This window comes from Centrocercus urophasianus, unplaced genomic scaffold, assembly GCF_019232065.1.
Source record: "Centrocercus urophasianus isolate 14NV4802_14NV808 unplaced genomic scaffold, USGS_Curo_1.0 seq_12, whole genome shotgun sequence".
Lineage (NCBI taxonomy): Eukaryota > Metazoa > Chordata > Aves > Galliformes > Phasianidae > Centrocercus > Centrocercus urophasianus.
This window is the reverse complement of record NW_024884364.1, coordinates 45104280-45113010: the sequence shown is the minus strand read 5'-3', so window position 1 is coordinate 45113010 and position 8731 is coordinate 45104280. Positions and strand designations below refer to the sequence as shown.

The 8731-nt window shown below is 41.9% G+C and overlaps 1 protein-coding gene across 2 annotated transcripts in view; it reads right to left on the bottom strand.

Moving 5' to 3' along the window:
- Positions 1-5730: 5730 nt before the first annotated feature.
- The window catches only part of CLTRN (collectrin, amino acid transport regulator), an 18970-nt gene continuing 15969 nt past the window's right edge, over positions 5731-8731 (bottom strand). For both annotated transcript variants that reach the window (XM_042809721.1, XM_042809722.1), the window contains one exon: positions 5731-7429. In XM_042809721.1, coding sequence (XP_042665655.1) covers positions 7273-7429 — 157 coding nt within the window. In that variant the 3' untranslated portion in view covers positions 5731-7272. The remainder of the gene's footprint in view (positions 7430-8731) is intronic.

Here is an 8731-nt window from a genome sequence, read left to right as displayed (position 1 = left end):
TAAAACAGCCCATCCCCTTGACTCATGGGCTGGAGTCTGTTTTTTAGGTAATTATGTGCCTTTTGTGATTCTTGTCTGGCTCATCTTTCCTTAATTTGCTTGTGAGACTGTCACGTGGTGAAGTGTTGACAGGTCTTTTTTAATACCACTTTTGGCTGCAGTTTCTCCCTTACCCATGTGTCCCATTGTCTATTAGAGCAAAGAATGATGTCTATTACCTTGATGTGATTTCTTCTTTTTAATAGAGAACAGGGACTGTGATGACTGTTTGCTTTAACTTTTTTCTTTTCTCTTTTACTCTCATAAGGCAACTGCACAATCACTGAGCCCAGTACATTTTGGCATGCTAAAAACAGCCTATGTGCTCAAAAATTCCAATTTTTGAGGTGCTATATGCACCTGCATATACCAATATGTAGGTGCTATATTTGGATGTAGGACCATTTGTGCCACAGCTCAAAAAGAAACAGGAAACTGAGAAAATGAAATTCAGTAGGGGCTGTGATGCAGCAGCCATTAGAAGAAAACGAACAGAGTTAAGCTCTGGTCTCAACCAGAGCTGTTGTTATACGCAATTGTGGCTGGTCTGGTTGGCTTGTACTGAGACTGAGATAGTTTGCCACCATTTCGGCACAGAGGCTGAGGTTGCCCTAAAATAACAGTATGTGCTCACTCTCCAGTTTGCCAGTCCTCCCCTCCACCCTGGGCTCTGCAGTGCGAGCTATGGCCCCCAGCTGCTCCCAGTCTGCTTACAGAGCTGCTCACCAATGTTTGATGTATCTTGGCTCTGACAGAACTGCTTCTGCCTCACTATTACAGTGCTGACTGAGCTGTGCTATGAAATGAGAGCTGTGATAAGAGAGAATTGCATTTAGGGTATGCTTCAGTAAGAAAGCAGTGCATTGTGCATTGGGCACCACACCCTTCAAATAGCTTAAAATACCATTATCAGGACAGTTTTCCCAGACAGGAGTACCTCTTAAGCTCTGCTATACTTCATCATTCTGCCTTTTTGCTCAGTGCATAAGAGTATTGCTGGGGAACTGATTTGCAGAGGGGCTCAGAAGGGACACAGCTGCAGAGTCCCTGGCCTAGAGTATCCTCAGAAAGACCAAAAGCTATTCTATTGCCTGTGCAGGGCTGTAGCCGCCCTGCTTCTCTGCTGTTTGCCAAAGAGAGGTTCACATCAGTTAAATACCTGGCAGATCCTTGCTCTGACGGCTTCCTGTAAAGTAGCTCTGCAGAGGCAGCGAAGGCCCAGGGTTTACGCATTGCCCTGATGCAGTTCTGAGAGAGGGCTGCGCTGCCTCAATGGCTCCTGGGCATCGCCGGGAGCAATCCCAGAGCCTCTTCCTCATCCTTGCACTCCAAACAGGGGCTGGGCAAACAGTCCTTCCTAATCCCCAGAGCAGCCTATTTCCCACATGAGTAACTCTTTGGCATCTGTGGTGTCTGACATTTCTCAGATGTAGCCCCTGCGGCTGAGCTAGAGGCAGGACGCTGCATGGCCACATTCCAATGACTGGATCTCAGACCTAAAAAGAAGTTGTCACCTCTGCATTGCTCCTTTATTATCCAAGGGCTGACAGCTGCTCAAAGCTTGCTGAGCATCGCCCAAGGGTCAAGCAACTCACAGGTAGGAACAAATCTTGCACCTGACAACGACAGTGAGAACTAAGGAAAGTTGCTGATAAGTCTGTGAAGCATCAGGGAACTGAAGTGTTTTTGCAAGGTTTAGGACAAAGCAATGAAGCTGAGTGGTTTTCAGGAAGGCGCGGAAGAGCATACAAGCAGGCAGGCTAATATTATGAAGTGTCCTCATTTGTACTGGGGAAGGCCGCTGTCAGACTTGAGACCATATGTTAAGGTGATGGAAGAGGAAACCATGCAGGGGTACAATACCTTGTAATCGTAGAATCATAGAATCTTTAAGGCCGGAACAGACCTCCACGATCATCTGTCCTGTCAACCCAACCCCACCATGCCCATGACCACAGTCCCTCAGTGCCACATCGACACGTTCTTTGAAAACCTCCAGGGATGGTGACACCACCACCTCCCTGAGCAGCCTGTGCCACTGCATCACCACTCTTTCTGAGAAGAAATTTTTTCCTAGTACTCATACTGAATCCTTACACTTTGGCCAATTATAAAGAGCCACTTTGCCCCAGCAGCTAAGGGTATTAAGGGTATTAATCTTGTGATATGCAGCTTTTCCTCCAGGCAACCAGCATTTCACATTTCATGATCACTAAGGAGGCAGCAAGTGGTCTTATTTCATTTTCCAACAGCCATGTATCCACATATCAGCCTCTAATGCATTGTTCAGATCATGGAAGAACATAAGTCCAAAGTCTAAAATTACTGCTGGTCCACAACTGATAAAGGCTGCATACGGTAATTTGTTGCAATTAAGATCTCAAAGATAGGAGAGCAGCAGAAGCTGATAGAAGAGTAATGCCAGAAAAAAGCGAAGCTCGAGCCATTTCTCAAAAATTAAATGTTTTCTGTTTAGCTATTGCTGAATCAAATAAGATGCTCTGACAACTTCAAGTTGTCATCTCTAAGGAAAAGGGAAACAGCAGGAAGAAAGAGATGTGACTAACAAAACTAGACTCTTTTTTTTAATGATCCTGAGCAAAATCCAGTTCCCACTGAAGCTGCTGAATTTGCTGAGAGCAAGGTTGAAGCTGTACTGTAAGGCTGTAATTCCTCCACACCATTTTGGGCAGAATTGCTGACATCAATCCAGCTACAGAATATCCAGCTGTAAAGGCAAATGCATTAGGATAAGTGCATCCGCAGTGCTTAGTGTATTCAAAAAACTGAATACACTGACAGATTTGTGCCAGCAAGTGTGTGTCACTGACCACTGTCAAGGTACTTCAGCTTTAAGCGATGCGAAAACTACTGAGTTTAGCCCTTCAAACTAGGCGTATCCAACAGTGCAAACTTTTCCTTAGCAACTGCCCAGTAGCCTAGGAAGCCGCAGCGTCACTCTACTGCACACATCTCTTCTTACACGCTACATTAAAGGGAAACAAAAACCACGAGAGGCCAAAAGGAACCACTCATACAAAACCAAGCACAGATTGCTCATTGCTAATGGGTTGAGGATAGTTGAACAATGCATTTTCTATAAAAACCCAGCACATTTAAAACAGCTAATTTTGTATGTTGCAGGTTATGAACTGACAAAATACCTGAGATGTATTTTTATGAGTATCTAGAAACATAAGCACCACCTTTTTACTGAGAGTTATTTTCAGACTTTTTTGCAGTTCTTTCCCAAGCTTTAAAGTAGGTATTTTATTTTCCTACATGTAGGAGGTTACACTTGAAAAACTCTTCAAGATGTGGTAACATTCCTTGCTTGGTCAAAAACAACACATGAGTTATCAAACCAGAAGTTCTAATGCTAATACAGATATTTGCATTCATTGGAGAATGATTTTTATTCTAAGGTGATGAAAGAACAAGATCTGAATTTTACCCTAAGGCTCCTTGTGCCTATTTCACCTTTCTTGTTTGTGAATAGTAGCAGAAACAGCGAAGTGCCTTCTGATGTATCTTCCCCTAAAATACAGAACAAAGCCTCCTGTGAGGGCGCAGCCCTGTTCATGGAGGTCAGTATGACCAACAACTGTTCTACCCAGATGAACAAGTAGGAGCATATGGCTGCAAGAGGGACATGGGGTAGCATCTCCAGGATCTTCAGCCCTGGCAGAGCTGCAGGGGGAATATTCAGTTCAGGTCTGATTACCAGACTTGAAGAGGCAGTACATTTAAAGGAGAGTGCTGCAGGCAGACCCCCCCCCTCAGGGATTTTTTCTGGAGGAGAAGAGAATGGCGATGTGACAGCACAGTTTTGTCCAACATACAGTGACATCAGTCTGTAGAACAGTTAGATTGCCATAAAGCAAGTGGCAAAATGGGTCCAATATGGTCTTTAGCATCTGCCCAGTTTGTCATCTTCCTGAAATTATAAAGTTATAAGTTAATTTATATAACCAGCCTGTGGTCAATGCAATGCTCAAGGTTCTGTACAGAAAGTGGTTGTGTCAAAATCTGTTCAGTTTAAGGGTAGTGTTTTAAAGTTTCCAATGTTCTCCAGTGCTCCAAGTGCGTAGATACAGAGCAGCAGTGTAAACTATTTACTTGTGCATGATTTGTGCTTATAATAACGCAGACATCAATACCCTCTCACAAGTAAGCAGAACAGAACTGCAGCATCCTTCCTGAAATGTTGACTCATGGGGAATGTGGAGCTGGTGATAAATGTTGCAGATCTTCAAACAGAACTTCTCTGTTTTTGCTGTTCTGTTTAATTGAATTTTCTTCTTTCCTCTCTCTTTTCTCAAAGGCATCTCCTGAAAATAAAACAGTTCTGTCTTGAGCACACCATGTTCTTTTGCTGAAATTCATTGGCTCAGCACAAATACAACTGACTCATTGTAATAGGAAGTATTTTACTGTATATATTCTGTCTCTTGTTTCTTACTTTCTTGTTATTATCACGTCTTTTGATGGCAGGTGGTTTAAAAAAAGCAGAAATTACAAATGGTGAAAGTTACATAAAACATCTGGCCAGGTCCTCAGCAGATATAAATTGTTTTCATAACATTTGCAGGTGCTGGAGAACAGGCTTTACCAAATCAAAGCACTCTTTGTTTTCTAATACGTTTCTGCTACACAGAGAGACTGGAAAAGAGATTTATTTCCTCTGTAGCAGCATGCCCTTGATTAACCTCATTTGCAGCAGCTATTTCAATTAAAGAGCTAACACCAACACTGACTTCTAAGCGCTGCTAAGTGTGATACCTGTCTGCTCATGTATCATTTACTTCTCTCAAGCCATTTTCTGTCAGTGCAGAGACAAGCAAGATGTATGCTGTGGGTGAGTCCCATATCATCATTAGCAGAAAATTACACCAAACTGCTGTAAAGTAATTACACTGCTGAGAGGTGAGCCGGGAGGAAGCCAGTGATTAAATACGTGCCACTAGTGCTAAGCCCACACCACACAGTGTTTTGCTCGGAGGCTTTCAATCTATTTTCCAATTGCTGGCTACTGCCACAGGCTGAATCAGACCTTCACTCAGGCCATGGCAGTATGCTCAGGTATGCTCAGTCCTTTGTCATACTATATGAATTTTATTCTGGTCTCATACAACAGAATACAGAACAATGGTAGTTTTTATACAGTAGCTTGGGGTTGCTCTTGCACCACTAAGCTCTTTGTACTGAAATCTTTCACAGGCTATCGCAGAGGTGCTGCTTCTACAGCAATCTATTGTGGTCATACTGCAATGTAGCTATTTGTCATATAAAGAATGTGAAGAGTGCAAAGGTTTGGAAATGATGCGATTGGAATTACCAACATAAAACTCTGACTGAGTGAAAGACCTGGGAGCAAGGACTGAGGAAGCAATAATAAGACTGTACTCTGTATCTTTCCCCCAAATGATCTTAAACAACAGCAAGCTTAACCTTTGATGTGCCTGTGAGAAATATGTATCTTTGTTGTTGAACGCTATTTGAAGCAATGAGATGCTATCATCAGTAACTGAGAAGCGAGCAGTGCACCCTCCAAAACATGGAGAAGTCACATTCCTTGTCCAGAGAGGCCCATCAGTAGGACACAGAAGGAGACTAAGTGAGGCAAATGGTTGGTGGGACCACAGTTTTATTTCATATTTTGCCCTCCTTCCCCACCCTCACCCAGCTCTGCACTCCGCTTGCTCAGTCTCCCTGTTTCACCCTGCTGTTTCACCATTCCCCTCCCCATTCTGCTTACCCCACTCCCAAGAGCCAGAGTCAAGCCAAATGGATAGCCAAAAATGCCTGATACAGCCAAAATGCTAAAGAATTCATACCTGAGGGCATGAGAAGCTTCCTTAATTTTCAGGACACTGGAAGGTCCTTTACAAAGAGCTTTTATCCTGATTTAACCTGTTCCTATGGGTGAAATAAGCAAATGAGTTTTCTAACATTGTCTCCAAACATGACACTAAAAATGTGATAGCTAATGGTCAGAACCTGCCTCCAGTGGTGTGGGCAGCCATTTGGTGACCAACAGGTCCCCTACTTTACTTCAATGTATTTATATCCTCTGTCTGCAATTACCCACACATGAAACTCTCCTTTACTCAGGCCCAATTCTTCTCAAATCAGCAAGAAATACATCACTGGTTTAAATAGGAAGAGGAGTAGGGCACAGACAGCTTCGTAGTATGTATATATGGCTGATGGCAGAGTAATCCAGCAATAAAATTTAGCGCCTGGTATTGTTTGATACTCTCAGCCTCCAGCCACACACCTAGGAATCCTAGGTCTGAATGCTCTCTGCCCACTTACCTCAGGCAGGCATGATGTATGAAAAACAGCAGCTGGTGTTTCAAGGGCTGAACCAGCTATACAGCTGCCACGTGAAGATTTCAGTTGACCCTGGGCTCACTATATAGCTTGGAAATCTGCTTTAGTTTTATTATTAAGAAATGTAAGGAGAATTTTTCAAACAATTGCAGTATGCTCTTAGAAAGTCAATGAGAGCTGGGCCATTGGCAATAGGAGGCACCTGTGGAAAGTCTCCCTTTCCTTTTAATTTAAAAAAAAAATTCAAAATCTTGCCACTTTTGGTTTCTGGGTCACGTAATTTATGACTTTTTAATGTGAAAAACACATTTTTGCTAGTCCTCAACACTGTAGATGGCCCAGCCATTTTTTAACCTGCTTTTACAGAGGCTGTGAGAGCTTTTATCCCCCCAAATAAACTAAAAGCTTCATGCACTGATCACTATTCCATCCAAAAGCATACAGTGTATCAGCAAACAGAAGTCAGCTTACAGAGAAAACTTTTGTATATGGCTTAAAAGAAAGCCCAGACAGAGTTGACAATGATAGATGATCTCCCCTGTGACAGTCAAGAATAATGCAGTTTCATGTTTATATCAAGGAAAAAACAACAATAGACATTTAAATAATCATTTAAAATTAAATGCCTGACACAAGGCAGGTTTCAGCTCTGTTCTGTCACACATCTTTCTGAAATCTTAAATGGCTATAATGTGAGGTCTTCTCATTTGCTTTGCTCACAAACAAAAGCATTGTAATGGAAGTTCCAGTGTATGTGTTATCAGTAAAAGGTTCTCTCGAGGGAAATTAAGTGAAAGGACATTTTTCTTGTCTTCATGTTTGACATTCAGGAGTAGAGACGAGATAAGGTAGGCACAGGAGTCTTTCAAAAGAGCACCAGATAGCAATGGCAGCATTTCATAAGGACGTGAACCGTTCATCATCTGCTGCAAAGACTCCATTAACGTGGCCTGCTTTTAAATCCAGTGTTTCGCAAGGAATCCCATTTTCAATTGTTATTGTCACTTCACTTTTCTCTTCTAAATTTTCTCTCTCTGTTGACTCTTTATTCTTTCTAAAAACAAGGAAGAGAAAATTGTTTTATTCTATTGACCTGCAGCACTCCACCAAGATTTCACAGACAGAAAACTGCACACTTAGACAGAAGCTCACTGTAGGTTATGTACTGAAAGGCATAATCTGTTGCAGAGGCTTCCCAGCATTATTTGCTCTTATATTGACTTTAGCTGCATTAGCTCACGACCACCTACAAGTGCAAAAGCAGGCAGCCACACTCAAAGCCTCTTTGCTGTCGTAAACACACCAGAAAAGGTGGGAGGCTTTTCGTTCCTGGGGCAGGAAACTCGGGTTTAAGTGGTTTGAGATCAGGATTGGGAATCAGAAAACCTGGAGTGAAAATGTTGTAAACATGTTATACACATCATTTGGCTCCTTGTTCTGTAAAATGACAGAAGGGTAAAGTTGGTGTAGGAGAAAAATGGAAAAAAAACTCTTAATGTTTTTTCTTGAAGTCAGAAAGGACTGCCCTACAAATCTAGCCTGTTACGTATGTCAGAGATTTCAACCAACCCATTTGGATAAATTAAGATATACTTTTTAGAAACAGATCAGCTTTTGACTAAAGCCTCCAATGATGGAGACCCGGGCACACTCAGACTCCCTGATGATCCTCTCCAGAAATCAGGAACTTTAGCACTGTAAATCTGCACTTCTAGTTCTAACTTCATTAATAGCCACCTTCCAACTCAGTATCTTATTATACTTCTGTTTTCTAGATTAAACGATTGCATATCTTTCATGTTTATGTGCCACAGTTCTCACAACAACCATATTAAAATAATAAATAAAATCACCTAAAATGAAAACCACAAGAAGGCATCATACAGAAATATCAGTCAACATGTCACAGTGTTCCTTTAATTCCAGATTTATTCTAACCTTGAGATCTACTAGTTCATAGTGGAAAAATGTTCTGTACTTTACAACCTGCAGCATCAGCAGTTTCAGAGGATAAGAAACTCAAAGGTCAGCTCTACTGCTTCTTCCTATCCCTCAACATATACTGTAACAATCTGACTCAGGACAATCATAACAACCTGACTCAGTATAATTGTTAATAACAGTGATATTAAGAATAATAAAATTTTATTGGCCTTTGGGAAATTCTTGGCATTACAAGCCTGCTAAAAATAAACTGTGCGACTAGTGGCAATCTTTGGCTGCCCCTTCTGCTCCTGCAGTGATGAAAGGAGGGTTCTTTAACAGAAAAAAGTGTGAGCAGAAAAACACAGAGACAGTACTAAGGTGCAGATTCAAAAGAAAAGAGAGGAGTAGAAGATGTGTGGAACTTGTTGCT